The 19,764-nt window shown below is 37.6% G+C and overlaps 1 protein-coding gene across 3 annotated transcripts in view; it reads right to left on the minus strand.

The window, feature by feature from the left end:
* PHTF2 (putative homeodomain transcription factor 2) overlaps window positions 1-19,764 on the minus strand; it is a 145,240-nt gene that overhangs the window by 23,142 nt on the left and 102,334 nt on the right. For 2 of the 3 annotated variants that reach the window (XM_027773313.1, XM_027773315.1), the window contains exons 9-11: window positions 16,293-16,448; window positions 8,966-9,184; window positions 74-202 (exon numbers count right to left, since the gene is read on the minus strand). In XM_027773313.1, coding sequence (XP_027629114.1) covers window positions 74-202; window positions 8,966-9,184; window positions 16,293-16,448 — 504 coding nt within the window. The remainder of the gene's footprint in view (window positions 1-73; window positions 203-8,965; window positions 9,185-16,292; window positions 16,449-19,764) is intronic. The other variant, XM_027773316.1, reaches the window with a different exon arrangement.

A 19,764-nucleotide genomic window follows, 5' to 3' on the forward strand; every position in this document is an offset into this window, starting at 1 on the left:
CAGTAATTACTTTATGTATTGATAATCATTAAATCTTACCCTTGAACCGAAAGAATAAAACTTCAACACTCACTCTGTTCATTATCATTCCACTGATTTCAAGAACAGACATGTCTGCTTTCTTACAGTCATTGCCTTCCCATACTATAGCACTGATTTTTTCCAATCCTGGGTGGGAACTGTGGAGCCAGGGCAAATGACTCTATAAAACATAAATAAAAATTGGTAAATTTATTAACCACATTTCATAAATATGTATACATCATATTGTATACACATACAAACACACAATCTTAACTACATTAAAAATAAACGTATATATATTTTATAAATGGAGAATATATATATATATATATATCTGTGCATAGCTATATCAATACACACAATTTTAATGATACTAAAATTCTCTTAAAATTAACATACACATTAAACAGATGGCATAAGAAATTAGTTACATTCTACAACAAATATTAGGCAACCTATTGTTTAAGAACATACTAAAATGTGTCAACAAAAGTATTTAGCTGCCAGTCTAAAGAGTTATCAACATACTAATGTTAAAAGACAGATATAAGATTGTTCAGACTGACCACTGTCCAGCTTACAATTATTCACTGTGAAAGAATATAACAGACATTTTAACTTCTTTGAAAAACTACAGTGATACAACCTAATCATGAAAAAGACTCTTCTGTACACACCTTTAATATATCTGACTTAGTTACTTTTCTAATATTTTAACCTAGCACTTCTCTAAAGGGCTGATGCTAACTTTTCCCCCAAATAGAGCAAATATTGCAAAACGGAAGCATACAGAACTAAAAAATATTCTCCAAAGTTGAATAAAGTATCTCAATGGAATAAAAAAAAGGTAAAAAAAAACCCTTAAAACTATTTTGAAGGATCAGATGCTTAAGTTTATTTATTCTTTTGTTTGTTTGTTTTAGAACTCTAATCAGAGCTAGCTTGTGGCATAGTGGTTTGGATGGCTGGATCCCACATAGCTGACTGCAAAATGTGAGTACAGGACCCAGCAGTTTGAGAAACATACTTCGGTGTTTGTGCGTGCATATCCAAAATCCCAAAAGGAGGGAGAAGGGATTGTGGTGTGGCTATCTTCCATGAGGGGTGTTTTCCCACTTTCTCTCTCTAGCAAGTGCATGTGCCTTCTGGGGAATAAAGAAAAAAATGGGACCAGCATAATGGTTACATTATGGACTATGGTTATATCACTGGACTCCCACGTAGTCGACTACAGTTCAAGTCTCAGACCTAGCAGCTTGAAACTCAGGCTAGGTCTGTGTGCATGGTTGCCCAAAAAACCCCAAGAGGAGAATGGAGGAGAAGGGACTGTGGCATGGCCATTACCCCTGGTTGGTGATTTCTAGCTTTTTGCCTCTCTCTGGCGAGTATACATGCCCATAGCAAAAAGCCAAAAACCAAAAACCAAAAAAACACCAAACAAACAAAAACACCCCAAAACCTCTAATTAAAAGAATCAAATTTCTGGGACTAGCAGTTACTGTCGCTGGACTCCCATATAGTCAACTGCAGTTCGAGTCCCGGATCCGGTGGCTTAAACTCACGCCGGGAGCGTGTGTGCCCAAGATCCTGAGAGGAGAAGGGAGGAGAAGGGATTGTGGCGTGGCCATCCCCCCTGAGGGGGGTGATTTCTCGCTTTCTGTCTCTGTCTGTCTGTCTGTCTGGCAAGCAAACGTGCCTTATAGCAAAAACCTCTCCAAAAAAAAAAAAAAAGAAAAAAGAATCAAACTTCAAAATAGAGTACTTGAGTTAAAGAGAGCAACAAAATTAATAAAACACTAGTCCTTATATATCAGACTTTGAGAGAAGTAACACTAAAAGATTAGACCCAAATTGGGATCAGCTCATCTTTTTATATTGTAGTATCTCCAATCCAAAATTCTTTCTTTTTTTCAGTAATTATTTTATTGAACTTTATTTACTTATTTTAACCTGACCAGAGAGGGACAGAATGGGGGGAGGGAAAGTGAGAAAGCAAGCCATCAGGTCCAGGACTTGAACCATGGTTGGCCATGTAGGAGTCCAGTGCCCCTAACCACCATGCCACCTGCTGGCCCCTCTAACCTAAAATTCTTTAAGGACTAATATTCTTTTCATGTTTTATAAAAGGATAGTTTTGGCATTCCTAGCAACCTCAGAAAAACAATCAATAGCTATTTGACATTCTAATAATTAAAATGTGTAACATATTTCATCAGAATAACATCTAATAATGAACAAAATACCCTAATCTAGTTTATATTTATTGTTTGGAAGACAAAACTGTGATCAAAATATGGTAAAAAATATTCCTGTAAATTTAATGTTTTCTTTCTTTAAAGATTTAATTTTATATTATTATTATTTGACTTATTATAGGACACATGCACTCATCAGAAGGAAACAGAGACGGAGGGAAACTGACAAAGCAAGCCATCCGGTCTAGGACCTGAACATATGGGAGTCCAGCCCCTTAACCCCCATGCCCCCTGCTAGTCCCCTTTTTTTTTTTTTTTTTAAGATTTTTGCCATAGGGTATGTGTGCTCACCAGAGAGAGACAGAGACAGTGATAAAGAAAGTGAGAAATCACCCTTTCTCATCCTCAGGGGGGATGACCATGCTGCAATCCCTTCTCCTTTGGGAATCTTGGGCATGTATGCATGCACTCAGTGTGAGTTCGAAGCCAATGGGTCCGAACTTTCTTAAACTCCCCTACAGGAGTAAAATTGCACTCATTCAACTAATATTTAATAATAATTCAATAATACATAAGAAAAAGTGAGATATTTTAACTTTCAGTTTGTAACTATGAAGATCTTCCCAATTACACGAAGAAAGGCATATATATCAATAATAAGAAGGTCTATCTAGAAACAAACAGGAAATCAAAAACTGAAGAACTGTCCTTCCAAGACTACTAATTTGCACTCAGCTACTTTCCCAGTTAATCAGCATTTCAGGGCATGGTAGATCCCATACAGCCCACTATAGAGTTCAAGTCCCAGACCCGGCAGCTTGACAAACATGAGGAATGTGTATGTAGATGCCCCAAATCCCAAAAGAAGTGGAGAAGGGACTGCGATTTGACCATCCCCTATAGGGCATGCTTTCTCACTTTGTTCCTCTCTCTCCTTCTCTCCCTCTTTCCCCAGACTGCATGCTCCCTCCAGGGGGAAAAAACAAAATCAGTATTTGATACCATTCTCTTATTCTGTAAAGCCAAAAGGTAAGAGAGAAGAAAGCAATTAGAAACTGGTAATTTTAAGAGTTAATTACGAGAACCCTGTGTGTGTGCGTGTGTGTGTGTGTAAGTAATGTATACTGAAAAAACCTTACTGAAGCATACTGTCTATAGTGTATGGAGAGCAGCATCACATGAAAAACTTTTTTTTTTAAAGAGCTATTTCATTTCATTTATTTATTTATTTATTTTTAAATTTGACCACACACACACACACACAACACAGAGAGAGAGAGAGAGAGAGAGAGAGAGCAAGACACCAGGTCCAGGACTCGAACTGTGATCAGCCATGTGGGAGTGTCCAATGCCTTAACCGTCACACCACCGGCTGATCCCATGAAAAACTTGTTAATAAGGCTGAGGGAAAACATCCGAGCAAAAATTCCATTTTATAAATTCATCACACAGGGTCTTCATACATTTTCAAGCTAAAATCTGGAACTCTTAATGATTGTTCTTTATCTTCCTCCAAAATCTTAACTGTTTTGCTCCTTGTTCTTTCACAATGTCCTGAAAACCTTAACACATAAATAGTGGCATGTTTTATTTCAAATAAATTCACCTGAAAACAACTTTAGTGATATATCGAAGTGCAGGACTGCAGCCATTTAAAGCTTTACCTACTAAAAATTAATTTTATGGCCTTATAATTTATTGCAAACACAGCCACAAGTAGAGAAAAATTTTGTCCTGTTGAAAAGACTCAGTTAGTATTTACCAAGACTATAAAACAAACAATAAAACCAAGCCAAGACATAAATTCGGGAATATCCTCATTAAAACACACTGAGTTAATTCAAATGCTTGAATTATTTTCATTAGGAGAAATTTTTTCTGTCTTTATGGCTGACAGAAAAGGGTCCTGCCAACCTAACATAGACCTTGGTCAGACAAGAAAAAAACCAGCAGCTCTTCATTAATGGCAGCTAATTCTATTGCTCAGCTACTAGTAAAACTAAAAACGGGAGCTTATTTTTGCACAAACCTAAGAATAAGTACTGTGTGTAAACCAAATCTTTAGGCCAAAGGCAAAACCAACACAAGTCTAGAATACTATAATTAGATATGCACAGTGGAATACATATATATAAAAAATCTTGGGAACCAGCAGTTAGCGTAATGGCTATGTCGCTGGACTCCCACCACGTAGTCGACTGCAGTTGGCGTCCCGGACCCGGTGGCTTAAAACTCACGCCGGGTGTATGTGCGTGCGTGCCCAAGATCCCAAGAGGAGAATGGAGGAGAAGGGATTGCGGCGTGACCATCCCCCCTGAGGGGTGATTTCTTGCTTTCTGTCTCTATGTCTCTCTCTGTCTGTCTGGCGAGCGCACACGCCCTATAGTGAAAACCTCACCAAAAAAAAACTTTTACCAAAAAAGGGATCAAATGCTATAATAAACTTAGGACCAATATATTCTGTACAGACATCATGAAACAATTTTTTAGTCATTCAAGAAAGGTCTAATTGGCATACTCTGAAAAAAATTCATTGTGTTTCAGATATTCACTCAACAACTATTTATGAAATCCCTATTATGTGCCAGGTGCTGTATTTCACAATGAGCAAAAACCGTAAGGTCTCTGCTACTACTATCTCTTGAAAAATAGCTCACAGGCATTTTCATCAACTTCAAGTCCAATTATTAGTTTCAGTGATTTAGATTAGATGAATACACAGATGATTCATTTACGCTCTATGTTCTCATGGACTATTCACTGCTTTTTCAGTTCTTCAGTTCCAGAAATCTTCGACTATCCCATACCCACACCCTAGACCTACATTTTTACTTCTTCAATCTTCAACCATAACTTCTTACCAGTTCTCTCCAACCTTCAGTTCTAAAACCCTTGCTGCCTCTAACACACCTACTTTCACTTTATCAGTCCCTTTTTGGTTTCACAAATATAGTGTGTCTAGACTCCCACCAGAGCCATCATTTCAATCATACCCACTCTCATCCCTTGAACAGGACTTACTAAGTACCTACCTACCCTGTGTGTCTATGGACATATTACTCAATTCAGCCTCAATTTTCTCACCTATAAAATGAAGATAAACTATATTTTCATATATTGTAAGGAATGCATGAAATAATGCATCTAGATTACTTTGTGCAGTGCCTGGCATATAGTACATGCTTCTTAAAAATTTGTGACTGTAACAATTATCACAACTATATTTCAGGGTCTATCACATAAATGTGCGGAATATGAGCTATAAATACATGTTTTCAGAATCCTGCTGGACCCTCAGTCATATGCAATGTGATTCTTTTTTAAAATTTTTAAATTTACTTTTATTCATTCATTCATTTTATTTTGAATTGACCAGAGAGAGACACAGAGAGAAAGAGAAGGAAAGTGAGAAAGCAAGCCACCAGGTCCAGGACTCGAACCATAGTCAGCCATGTGGGAGTGTCCAGCGCCTTAACCACCACGTCACCTGCTGGTCCCACAATGTGATTCTTTTGATGTGTTCATTGGCTTGAACATATGTAAACACAAATTCTCATTCCCCTTTCTACTTTCCAAAATGTAACTGCAACCCTTCCCTTTTTATGGTCAGTATGATTCTTGCACGTCATAGAATAGAGACCAAAAGGCAATAACTCTCTCATCATCTTACTTGCTTTGTGAATTCATCCTCTTCCTCCAACCAGCATAGAATGTATTCCTCTTTGTAATGAAGTCTAACCTTTCTAATTATGCATCTCCTCCAGAATCTTAAGAAACCTTATTCCACCTATCAACACTTTTCCTGTACCTTTTTTCAGAACTTCCCTACTGGTTTTCTTCTATGGATATAAATATGCTCAAATATCACACATATCAGGGAATGGGTAGCAAAACACTCTTTTGATTCTATTTCTCCATGTAACTACTCCTTCATTTTCTCCACAACTTTCACTACCATGCTTCTTAAACCTCATTCTTAATTCCTTAATTCCCTACAATAAAACTTCCTTTCCTCTGATACTTTTCCTATATCTGAAAAGAAAACCAATGTATATATGTGTATTTGTGTACGTATGTATATGTGTAAGTACATCTCTCTCTATATATACACATATACATACACACACACATATATAGTTTAGGTTTTTGCCATAGGGAGTGTGCGTTTGCCAGAGATGGGAGGGAGGGGGAAGGGCAAGGAGAGGGAGATGCAGAGGAGGGAGGGAGAGGGAGGGAGGGAGAAAGAGAGACAGAGGGAGGGAGGGAGGGAGGGAGGGAGAGAGAGAAAGAGAGAGAGAGAGATATCATCCTCCAGGGGTAATGGCTACACTACAACCCCTTGTCAAAAAGATTTTGGGAACACATACACATGTGTCTGGTATGATTTTCAAGCCACCATGTCTGGGACTGGAACCACAATTGGACAAGTGGGAGTCCAGAGCCTTAACCACTATATCACTTGCTAGTTCTGGCTATCAAGGTTTTAACATTAGGATATTCAAACGTATCAATCCTATCATTTTTGTTGGTGGTGCTGTTGGTATCTTGATTAAAAAGAAAAAAATTCTTCTCTAACCTAAAGTAATAGATTTTTCTCCTTTATTTTCTCCAAAAATCTTTTAAAGTTTTTTTTTTCTATGTAGGCATTATCCAGAATATATTTTCATGAATGAATAATTATTTGACTTACAACCATATATTTTGTTATTCTTTCCCCACTGATTTATAATACCACTTGTGTTTTATATTAGAGACCCGGACAAATGTAATAGTTCTGGGTTTTATATTCTGTTCCACTGGTCTGTTTGTTTATGTATCTATATCATGCTATCTTAAACTATTAAAGTACATTTTTATATTCAGTTGGGAAAGTTCCCCTGTTGCTCTTTAATACAGACTTTAATTTGGCTTAAGTTCAACCAAAACAGTAAGACACATATAAACACATTTGCTGTTGGGATTTTGACACAAAAAGCAGTGATAATGGGCATCTTTGTAACGGCAGTAATACAAATGCTCCTAAAACGTCATCGTTACCTATGATGGGTTTTGAGAAATGCTGTATTTGTACATACCCACCCCGAAATTCATGTTTAAGTCTAAATCCCCAAGGTAATGATATTTGAGGTGGGAATCTTTGGGAGGTTATGTTACAAGTGGGAAACCCTCATGAGGAGGATTAGTGCCTTTATTAGGAGATTTAGAGTCCAGAGCTTACCCTTTCCAACATGTGATGATACAAGGTAAAGGAACTGTTGTAAACCAGAAGAGGGCCTTCAAGCCAAGAACGGACTCTGCTGGCATTCTGATTTTGGACTTCTAGGTTATAAAATGTGAGAAATAAATGTTTGTTAAGCTACCCTGTCTATAGTATTCTATAATAACAGAAAGTTGTTTGATAGCTTCCTTTTATCAGATTAAGTACTTATAGCTCCAGTTTTCTAAAAGTTTACTTTTTAAAAAGTTTAAAAACTTTTTAAACTTAAACTTTTGTAAAAGTTTACTTTTGATTTTATGGATATGAATTAATGAGTGAGTAAGAGAGAGGAGGTGAAAAAGACTAAGGATTTCAAATGACTACCAAGTTTCTGAACTGAAGAGAGAACAGATGGAGATGCAATTCACCAAGATTTTGAGTGCCATAAGAAAAATAGATTTATAAGGGAAGATGGGGACTTTGGTTAAATGTAAAGTCCCAGTGGAACATTCAAAATAAAGATATCCTATAAACCACGTGGTCTAATATATTACCCTATTCATATGTGGCTCTTTAATGCTAGAAATGTGACCAGTTCAAAATAGGATGCTCTGTTAATTCTTCACACTGGATTTTGAACACTTAGTATAAAAAAATAAAATATATTCATATTACTCATAGTAATTATATGCTGAAGTGACAGTATCTGGAATACAATGGGTTAAATAAAACACAGTAATATTTACTTCGTCTTTTCAAAAGCTTTTAATGAGGCTACCAGAAATTTTGAAATGATGTATTTGACTCTCGTTATATTTCTATTTAGCAGCATTACTATAGCTGCTTGGAAATACAAATCAGAAACTCATGAGATTTAGACCTGTGAATATAATCTTAGGTTGAGTTTAGGTCAAGGTGTTTAAGTCTGATTTCAAGAGTGTTGAGTGAGAAAAGACTAATGAATCTAAAATATCATTTGGTTTGGGCTGGCCCATTGCCTAGTGGTAAGAGAACCAGATCCCACATGACTCACTGCACAGTTCAAGTCTAGGTCCTGGTGGCTTGAAAAACACACTGTGTGTGTATACTCCAAATCCTGACAGGATGGAGAGACAGAGAAGGGATTGCGGTATGGCTCCACCCCAGTAAGAGATGGATTTTCCCTCTCCATCTCTCTCTTTGTGGCAAGCACATATACCTTCCGGCAAAAAAAAAAAAAAAAAAAAAAAAAAGAAAAAAACAAAAAAAAAAAAAAAAAAAAAGTGAAACACAATTTGACTTACAAAACTGTTTACCAACCACTTCTTGGGAAAATTCTGTTTACCAACCATTTCTCGGGAACTTAGGTTTGCAAAGTGAGAAACAACCACAATTTAAATACTGAAATTCTGTCTTAATGAAGTCAGACCACAGCTCACATAGAAAAAAAAAATTCACAGGAATATTATTTTACTTGAATATAAGCTTTCTTTGCACCTCTAAAATTTGCACATACATGTAAAGGAGTTTGACTGACAGCACTACATAACCCAACATTGCAAAAACCAACCTGATGAAAAGGGTCGTCTCTATATTCTTTTTTCATACATGGATTAATCTGAGGATTTTCCATATCTGTCTCACTGGTACAAGATGAATGGCATTCTGCACAATGTAACAAGTCTTCCCATAACACATCTTCTGTTTCAGATTCTGGCCTTGTGCTCTCAGAATCTTGTCTGGAACTTGAACAGCGAGAGCTGCAACTAGTACCCGATTTAGGGGCATCCTGAAATCAAGATATTCTTTGACATTAATACAATTTATGTACCCTTTCCAATTCAAAGGATTTTATGAGAACCATAAACAGCTACTTTTCGCTAAACAACAAATACACTGTCAAAGGACAACAAAGAAATAGCAAAACATTTTAAAAATTAGCTTTTAAGCAGTAATAAAATGCTCTCACATCAAAATTTGATTTTGTATTTCAGTTGTCACTTTGCATGCACAAATTTTGCCTATTTTCTCTTAAACTTTATATGATGTGGAGAATTCATATAAGTAGTAACTAAGTTCATATGATGTCTAAGTATTAACTAAGTTCATATGATGTCTAAAGTATTAACCTACTTTAACTTTTTTTTTTAAGGTTTTTGCCTGAGGGCACATGTGCTTGCCAGAGAGAGAAAGAAATAAATCACTCCCTCCTTCCAGCAGGGGAGATGGCCAAACTGCAATCCCTTCTCCTCCATTATCCGATGGGGATTTTCGACACACATGCACACACAGTGTGATTTTCAAGCCGCTAGGTCTGGGATCTGACCCTCAACTATTTGGGAGTCCAGCACCTTAACTGCCACGCCACCTGCTGGTTCTTTAACATTTTAAATGAAGCTATTTTCTTACTCTAGTCTTTATGTAGCAACAGGAGATCTCATCTATTTACTGCTTTTGTTTCTTAAACAGAAGTCCAATAAGTCAACAAAAAGTCCAAACCAAGAAGATAACTGCCAACTCATGTTCTTCAGATTATACTATAAAAGTGAAAAATTAAAAGGCATAAGGTTGAATAATTTCTAATCAATTAATTTAGTTTTATATACAAATGAGTAAAATTTTGATATATATTAAAGAAACTTTTACTGATAAAGAAGGGTAATAGTCATGTTGTACCCAAGTATGTTCAAATGTTTAGTTTTCCTTTAAGCTGTCCTGTTACTAAGAATTGTCAATTGTATCTTTAAAATGTTCTATATTTATCCCTCCCCCCAGTGCTGTAACTAGAGTTCATTCTTTATTTTTCATACCTTAATTGCTACATTCAGCTCCTAATTGATCATACCTGAAAGGCCTTCCTCCTCTTTCTAGAATGACCTTCCAAAAGCACAGCTGATCTTCCACTCCTCTAGCCAAAATCTTTCTTCAACTCTCACTGCTGTCCTGGAAAAAGTTCAAATTCCTTTTCCTAGCATGCTTGTCTTCATATGTGCGACTTTTGACCTTGTTTCCCAATTTACACCACAACCCCCCCTCCCCCCCCACCGTGATACTTGGCTACTCCCTACCCCTAAACATAGGTTGTTCTTTACCACTGTAACTCTGGATGACGTTCTTATCTCTTAACCATTAGTCTTGCTCTCCTTTAGTGATACCAAAAAGTGAGTGGACATGATAGCTTTTAATATAAATCAGGGGCTCAAAGAATGTTAGTTTAAAGCTACCTGCCTACAGTGATTACTCATCCCTAAAGCCAGTTACTATTATTTATATTTATTTCTTCATATGTAACACATTTTGCAGTGCTTTCTAGAAGCTACACTACTGTCGCCTAACTTGAGTGTTCATGTATTTAATATTTTCAAATAGACCATAACTCAAATAACACTATAAATCCATAAAAGACTTTTTATTTTTGCCATTCTTTCTAGAGGCAACAAAATATCTTGAATTAATGAGGCATATTATTTATAATTAATCTATATTAATAGATTAGGTATTAGAATGGGACACCATGAATCTATAGTATGTTGAAGGACTGTTTATGGAAGGCTTTAGGGAGAAGTAAAATTTTTTTGAAAAAAGATAAACAGGAAAATGGTAAAGAAATAAAAAAAAAGAAAATACAGCAAGAAAAACTTGACCAAAAACAAATTAGTCTGCTTTGGATTATTTTAAAAATTCCAAAAATATGTCAGACTCACTAATTAGAATACTTGAAACAAAGTTTTGTTATAATCCTCATTATATAGCAAGGCACAGAAAGTACTATGTTTTTATTAACTGCGAATCAAAAAAGTTTTGATAAAGTCAGCCTATTATTTATCACTAATTTCTGATGCAGATTTACTATTCTACCCCAAAATAACTAACAGGATTAAAGGACCAATGACTTTTTAACTGTAACTAGCTGGTAATTTCAGGGATAACAAAATATCTAAAACCTGAAGATTATTGCAAAGAATCACTTACATTTAAATACTTTTACCCACAGTTTGTGTGATTAACAGCCCCTTTGAATTTCACTACACACAACTGAAAAGTCTAAACGTAGGAAATTTTAGAAGTGAAGAAAATACAAGGGGGGGATATTAAAAAAGTTCAAGGACAATACACATAATGAAAGAAGCATACATGGATTTCATTTCTTTTGCACTAATAAATTAGTTCTTTAATTCTATTTTCCACACATTTTTTGAAGTTTCTTTCTAGTTCAAGCTAACCACATTTATTTTGTTTGCTCTGCTCATTTAAAATCTCTTGATAGATTGCTAAAACTGAACATATAATCAAATTTAGAGGAGACAATATTTTATTTGAAGGGAATAAGCATTTATAACATAGATGCTTTATGGCAGCCAATTTATACATAAAGTAATAGGAATTGGAAACATGCTTAAAAGAAGGTGTAAGTTCCCCAGGATACCTCCTGCACTCAAGATAACCAAGTAATTCCATCACTATCTTCCCAATAGGAAGCTAGACAAAGCCAACCTGATAAAGTAGATAGCAGAAAAAGGCAAGGAAAACCAGGGGGATTAAGAGAAAGTCTACATACTGAATGACAAAACGTCATCCCTCCCGTCACCCCCTTGGTGCCAAATATCTAGTGTATTATCTATCACCCCATCCTGCCAGAAGATTGAATAGTACTTTCTGAAAAACCAGAGCCCCTAAAAAGTATATCTATAGTTATCACCAGTGTAAAGGATTACAACAAATGTATAGGCTCTTACAATCAAGCCCCACTCCAGTCCAAACGATGCAAAAATGCTCCTCTCCAAAGGATATTTTTTTCCTTCATTTCTTTGTACTTATTATTTGAAATACTTTTACAAAGAGACATCAAAGTTCAAACTGTTTTATCTTTGGCTATGTGTTCTTCTGAAAAGACTTCAGTGACTTACTCGCTCTTTATCATGTCAAGAGAACCCAATGACATCTTGTGTATTTCTCCAACAGATAGAAATTAAGAACCAGGAGGCTGGCAGGTGGCATGGTGGTTAAGGGCACTGGACTCCTACATGGCCGACTGCGGTTTGAGTCCCAGACCTGGTGACTTGCTTTCTCACTTTCTCTGTCCCTTTCTAGATAAATTAAAATGGATGAATAAAGTTAAATAAAATAATTCTTAAAAAAATTAGGAATCAGTCATTTCCTCAAAAAGCTTTGCTGTTCTGCTGCATTTTTAGCAGGTTTTTTTGTTTGTTTTGTTTTTAACTGACAAATGGCACAATCTATATGGTACCAGAATGGCTCATTCAGTTTGGATTGGCCAGAATGATTTTTTTGACCCTCGCTCTTAAAAAAACATCATCAACAATTTGAAGACAGAGTAGAGATGATCCTCAACTTCCGACTGGGCTACATACCTGCGAACCCACTGTAAACTAAAATACCGATTAGTGGAAAATGGGTATTTTGTACACATGATGAGATGTGAAAACACTAAACATAATATCCAAAATAACACTGGCAACAGAGAACATTGTACATTATTGATTGTTTACGCTTGTCATCATCTGGCTGACTAGGAGCGCTGACTCATTACTGCTGCCCAGCACTGTAAGACATTATCTCATTGCATAGCATAAGGCTAGCCCAGGAAGACATAAAAATAAAAACTTAGAAATGTGGTTTCTACTGAATGCAATCACTTTCACATCACAGTAAAGTAAAACAAAATCATAAGTTGGAACCATCATAAGTCAGGAGTCGTCTACAATTTATACTATAAAAATAATCGCACAATAGCATTACGAATTTGTCTCAATTTTACTTATGCAAAGGAGGTTTAGTTTTACTGTTAAAAAATGTCCTTTAAAGTTGGTATGATTTAAGAAAGCCAAAAATTTGGGGGACTGAATGTAGGTTTTAAAATATATTCTAAGTTTTTTACCTTATAGTGATGGATTTAACAACCAGATTTAATTTAAATATGATCTTTAAACTATTAAAACAAGATTTAAAACAACTAATTCCAATTAATTAGCAGTCTTACTTAGCTTAAAATCTAGAAGATTATAAGCAACATTTTATTAAAAGTTAAGATTAGTAGAATAATATTCTGCCCTTCAAGACCCTCAATAGTTCAAAATACAGTTGCAAACCAAGAAGAGCAAAGTTCATGCATTGGGAAAAATATCCATAAAGCCAAACAACTTATTCTGTAAGAGAGGGGTCAGTAACTCGTTTTAGCTCCCCTTCAGCACTAACTGATTTATTCTTCTTTATTTTTCTTTTTGGCACTAACTGACTTTTAACTATGTGAAGAATGAGGCTGGGAACCAGCAGTTAGCGTAATGGCTATGTCGCTGGACTCCCACGCAGTCTACTGCGGTTTGCGTCCCGGACCCAGTGGCTTAAAACTCACGCCGGGCGCGTGTGTGTACATCAAACAATATGGGTGAACAGGCAATGAGCAGAAACACTGGCATCAGTGTCTGTCTAATGGCAGTCAATAAGAGAAGAAACACAATGGTCACCAGAAAGATGAACTAGAGGGGGAACCAGCAGTTAGTGTAATGGCTATGTCGCTGGATTCCCACGTAGTCGACCGTGGTTCGCGTCCCCAAGATCCCGAGAGGAGAATGGAGAAGGGATTGCGGTGTGACCATCCCCCCTGGGGGGTGATTTCTCACTTTCTGTTCTGTCTCTATGTCTCTCTCTCTCTGTCTGGCGAGCACATGCGCCCTATAGCAAAAAAAAAAAATTAAAAAAAAAAAAAAAAGAAAGATGAACTAGAGGTACAGCTACAGAGAAGTCTGCAAAGTGACTCTTATAATCTTAACATTCTGGAGGCATTCATATACCAGCATAACATAACACTTGATTGTTCACAAGTTTAACCTAGAAGTCAAGGAAAATAAATACTAATATAGCTAACCAAAAAAAAAGGTAGAAGGTAATATTTATCAAAAAGTGAAATAAAGAGTAATTAATTTGCTTTGAAGCCAGATGATATGTCTGTTCTTAGGTTAAAAAATGGAAATACTAATGAATGAAATGCCTTTTCTATTTATACACAGTCATGCAACACAATGACATTTCAGTCAACAAAAGACTGTATATAAGATGGTGGTCCCATAAGATTATAACGGAAGGACCAGCAGTTGGCATAATGGCTATGTTGCTGGACTCCCATGTAATCGACTGTGGTTCGAGTTCCGGACCTGGTGGCTTAGACTCACAATGGGTACGTGTGTGTGCATGCCCAAGACCCCAAGAGGAGAATGGAGGAGAATTGTGGCGTGGCCATCCGCCCAGGGGGTGATTTCTCGCTTTCTGTCTCTCTCTGTCTTTCTGGCGAGCACACATACCCTATAGCAAAAACCTCTCTCTCGAAAAAAAGATTATAATGGAGTTGAAAAATTTCTATCATCTGGTGACATCATAGCTATCGTACGGTTATAATGCAATCCATTACTCCTATTTGTAGTAATGCTGGTGTAAACAAACATACTATGCTGCCAATCATATAAACATACAACATATACAATAATGTACAGTACCTAATACTTGGTTACTATCCCTATCCTTATCCCAGGTGTATTATTTTTGATCTTTTATACCATATTTTCAAAATCCCTGTTCTATCTTTAGATATATTGAGAAACATAAATATCATAAAGTGTTATAATTGCCTACAGTATTCAGTACAGTAGAGGTCTGTAGCCTAGAAGAAGGCTAGGCCACATAGCCTAGGTGAATAGTAGGCTATACCATCTAGGTTTACTAAGTACATTCCGTACTATGAGAGAATTGCCTAATAACACCATTTCTTAGAACGTACCTCTATCACACTAAGGGATGCTTGACTAAAGTTTTAAGTTCCATACAGGTGATAAAGTTTAAAAAGGGTATATAGAAAACAAAAATCAACAAGAAAAAATGGGGTCCAACCCCTGTGGCACAGCAGTAATACTAGCACCCAGTAATGCTGGAAGCCATAATTCAGATCCAGGGTCAGTCTAAAAAATGTGCCAGGTGTGACCATGGGTGCCCAGGAGGCTAAGAAGCTGGAGGACTGAAGAGGGAAGATTTGAATTTCATAGTACGAATAACCAGTAACATGAAGGAAGTAATTTAGAGTAACTACTATAATCCAGAGGCTACAAAACCTTTTCAAATTATGGAAAAAATGAAAGAGTTCTCAGTCGCAGACTGTCTCTCCATGATGATCTTCTTTAAAAGTAAACAATAAGGGACCAGCAGGTGGCGTGGTGGTGAAGGTGCTGAACTTACATATGGCTGAAAGCAGTTTGAGTCTCTGATGTGTGCATGCATGCCCAAAATTCTGAGAGTGGAGGAGAAGTGATTGCAGCATGGCCATCTCCCCTAGGTGTAATTTCTCACACTCCCTCTTACCGTCTCTCTCTTTCTCTTTCTCTCTGGCGAGCATACATACCCTATGGCAAAACCCTTAAAAAAAAAAAAGTATATAATAAACCAAGTAAATGAGTTTTCAGAAACAATACACAAAAAGAATCTGAATGTGTGGCTATTTATCAATGTGTATGTACTATATAAATCAAAATTGCTACTCTATAAGTCCAGATCACACACCACTGGGAAATATTTGTTACCTCATGTGGCCAGCAGATGGTGTAGTGATTAAGGTGTTGGACTTCCACATGGTGACTGCAGTTCAAATTCTGGCCCTGGTGGTTTGAAAATCATTCCAGGCAAGTGTGTGAGCATGCCCAAAATCCCAAGGGGAGAATGGAAGAGAAGGGAATGCAGCATAGACAACCTCCCTAGGGGGTGATTTCTCTTTACCTATCACTGTTTCTCTTCTGGCCTGTGCACATGCTGTATGGCAAAAATCTTAAAAACAAACAAAAAACCCCAAAAAACCAAAACGAAACAAAAACCTTAAAAAAAAAAAAAAGGTATACCTCATTAGGGTAATGCTTCTTATAATGGTGTGACTTTCTATTCCGAAGAATGCTTTCAGAGGTCCTGTCCACATGACGGCGTAATAGGTATCCTGTTTCAGGACCTTCCTCACTGGAGACTTCATCAGAGACATTTGCTACTGTTCTTTGGGTATCCTAATTTGGGAGCACACAAAGAAGATATGTGTAAGTTGTAACTGATCTTTCAGATTTAAAATTGCACAGTATTAAGTTACACACACACAAGTACACACACCCCTTCAAAATACCTTTCAGGGGTTAGCAGATGGTATAGCTATTATGTTGTTGGACTCCCACATGGGCATCCACGGTTCAAATCCCAGACCTGGTGGCTTGAAACTCACACCAGTGGCGTGTGTGTGTGTGTGCCCAAGATCCCAGAGGGGAGAATGGAGGAGAAGGGATTGCAGCGTCCCATGCCCCCGGAGTGGGTAGTGGTGATTTCTCACTTTATCTCTCACTGTCTCTGCCTCTTTCTCAACAAGTACATGTACCCTAAGGCAAAAATCCTCTAGAAAAAAATAAAAAATTATTTCATTTAACTTTATTTGAATTTACCAAAAAAAAGAGTGTGAAAGAGAGAAAAAGTGAGAAAGCAAGCCACCAGGTCCAGGAATCAAATCATAGTCAGCCAAGTGGGTATCGAGGTGCCCTTAAACACCATGTGACCTGCCAGCTCCAGTAATTATACTTTTAAGATATATTTACTTTAAAAAGTAATTCTAACGGTAGCAGGTAGCATGGTGTTAAGCTGATGGATCCCACACAGCCAACAGAGTGCTTCAAGTTCTGGACCTGAGGGTTGAAAATCATGTCAGGCACATATACCCAAAGTCCCAAGAGCAGACAGGATTATGATGTGGCAATCTTCCCTGGGGGGGGGGGGGCCTTTTTTTTTTGGGGGGAAGGTTTTTGCTATAGGGCACGTGCACTCACCAGACAGAGAGAGACAGAGAGACAGAAAGCAGAAAATCAACCCCCAGGGGGGATGGCCACGCCGCAATCCCTTCTCCTCCATTCTCCTCTCGGGATCTTGGGCATGTACGCACACGCGCCTGGCATGAGTTTAAGCCACTGGGTCTGGGACTTGAACCATGGTCGACTACGTGGGAGTCCAGCGACATAGCCATTACGCTAACTGCTGGTCCATGGGGGCTGGAGGGGAGTCATTTCTCACTTTCCCTCTCTGTCTCTCTCTAGTGAGAGAAAGCACCCTATGGCAAAAACCTAAAGAAAAAATGTGATCCAACAGCCATCTGTCAAATATCATCCTGTAATATTCCTGTTCATAAAATGATTCGAGAGAACCAGCAGTAAAGTTACCGTAATGGCTATGTCGCTGGACTCCCACGTAGTCGACCGTGGTTCGCGTCCTGGACCCGGTGGCTTAAAACTCACGCTGGGCGTGGGTGCGTGTGTGCCTAAGACCCAGAGAGGAGAATGGAGAAGGGACTGCAGCATGACCGTCCCTCCTGGGGGGTGATTTCTTGCTTTCTGTCTCTATGTCTCTGTCTGTCTGGCGAGCACATGCGCCCTATAGCGAAAATCTCTCTAAAAAAAAAAAAAAAAAAAAAAAAAAAAGGATTTGAGATAGCTTACGAAAATACAGAATATAAAATAAGAAAAAGAAGAATAGAGGCCATTTAAAGTAATTTGAGAAACATAAGAGAAATTAATTATACTATCTCTTCTAACTGAAAAAGTCGCCAATTTTAAGGTCTACCACTGATTTAATAATGGCCTACAAGGCAAGAGATTGACTATTGGTTGAATGTGTGCCCCTAAGAAACAGATATTATGTACATATCAATTTGTAAGAAACATCCAGATTTTAGAAATTCTGAAGTTGAAAGAGACTCCAGAGTGTAGGTTTTATTATCTTCATGTTCTTCATATAACTTCAGTAGGTAATACTCACCTGAAAATGTGTTTGAAAACTGTATGACTGAAAACTCATTTGTTGAGTCATGACAGTTTGATGTGAGGCTCACATTACCACGTAAATGCTTGAAAAATCTAAAGTCAGTATAAGGGACTATATTTCATTCCAGGCCCATGCTGTTCTACAGCTACCGGTACTGAAAATGTATGTATGTTCAAGTAGTAATACACATTTCTTTTTTTTTCCCCTTTTTTTTCTTTTAAGAGGTTTTTGCTATAGGGCGCGTGCACTCGCCAGACAGACAGAGAGAGACAGAGAGACAGGATGGCCACGCCGCAATCCCTTCTCCTCCATTCTCCTCTCGGGATCTTGGGCACACACACACACATGCCCGGCATGAGTTTTAAGCCACCGGGTCTGGGACGCGAACTGCGGTCAACTACATGGGAGTCCAGCGACATAGTCATTACGCTAACTGCTGGTCCCAGTAATACACATTTCACTCAAAATCAGAGAGCTCTCTTTTCTTTATTTCCTCAACACAGGGTGTTCATGCTCAAGTCACAAAGTAACATATTTTCATTTGAGCATATTTTTAATACTATAACAGCTATTAACAAATAAATTTTTAGCCAGAAAATTCAGCAAAACAAGGAACGAGAACCCATTGTATTAGACAATATGTTTATAATAAATTATTATTAAAATAAATTACTTTGCTAGAATAAATCTAGAGTCTCTTTAATCATTATTTTGAAAAAGTGAAAACATATTTGTTACTCTTTTTTTTTTTTTTGAGAGGTTTTTCGCTATAGGGCGCATACGCTCGCCAGACAGACAGAGAGAGACAGAGAGACAAAAAGTGAGAAATCACCCCCCAGGGGGGATGGTCACGCCGCAATCCCTTCTCCTCCATTCTCCTCTCAGGATCTTGGGCACGCACGCACATGTGCCCGGCGTGAGTTTTAAGCCACCGGGTCCGGGATGCGAACCGCGGTCGACTACGTGGGAGTCCAGTGACATAGCCATTATGCTAACTGCTGGTTTCCATATTTGTTACTCTTAACAAATATGTCCTCAGTAAAAAATGTTTTCAGATTAAAACAAAACATATGTTCTGATACCAAAGATAATGAATGTAGGAAAAGCAAGATATTTTTTTTCTTTTTTTGAGAGGTTTTCGCTATAGGGCGTGTGCACTCACCAGACAGAGACAGACAGAGAGACAGAAAGTGAGAAATCACCCCCCAGGGGGGATGGTCACGCTGTAATCCCTTCTCTTCCATTCTCCTCTCGGGATCTTGGGCATGCACACACACGCGCCCAGCGTGAGTTTTAAGCCACCGGGTCCGGGATGCGAACCGCGGTCGACTACGTGGGAGTCCAGTGACATAGCCATTATGCTAACTGCTGGTTCCCAAGATATTTTCTTATACAAAATATGAATAAAAAAAATCAGTGTCCTAGTTTGGCTTTTTTAATGTATAAACTATAACAAGGGGAATAATAAGGCCTTTTTTAAAATTATTATTAGGCAATGTTTGACTTAATGCAAAATGTTACACATGG

This window comes from Tupaia chinensis, unplaced genomic scaffold (genome assembly GCF_000334495.1).
Source record: "Tupaia chinensis unplaced genomic scaffold, TupChi_1.0 Scaffold000044_1, whole genome shotgun sequence".
In the NCBI taxonomy this organism is placed as follows: domain Eukaryota; kingdom Metazoa; phylum Chordata; class Mammalia; order Scandentia; family Tupaiidae; genus Tupaia; species Tupaia belangeri.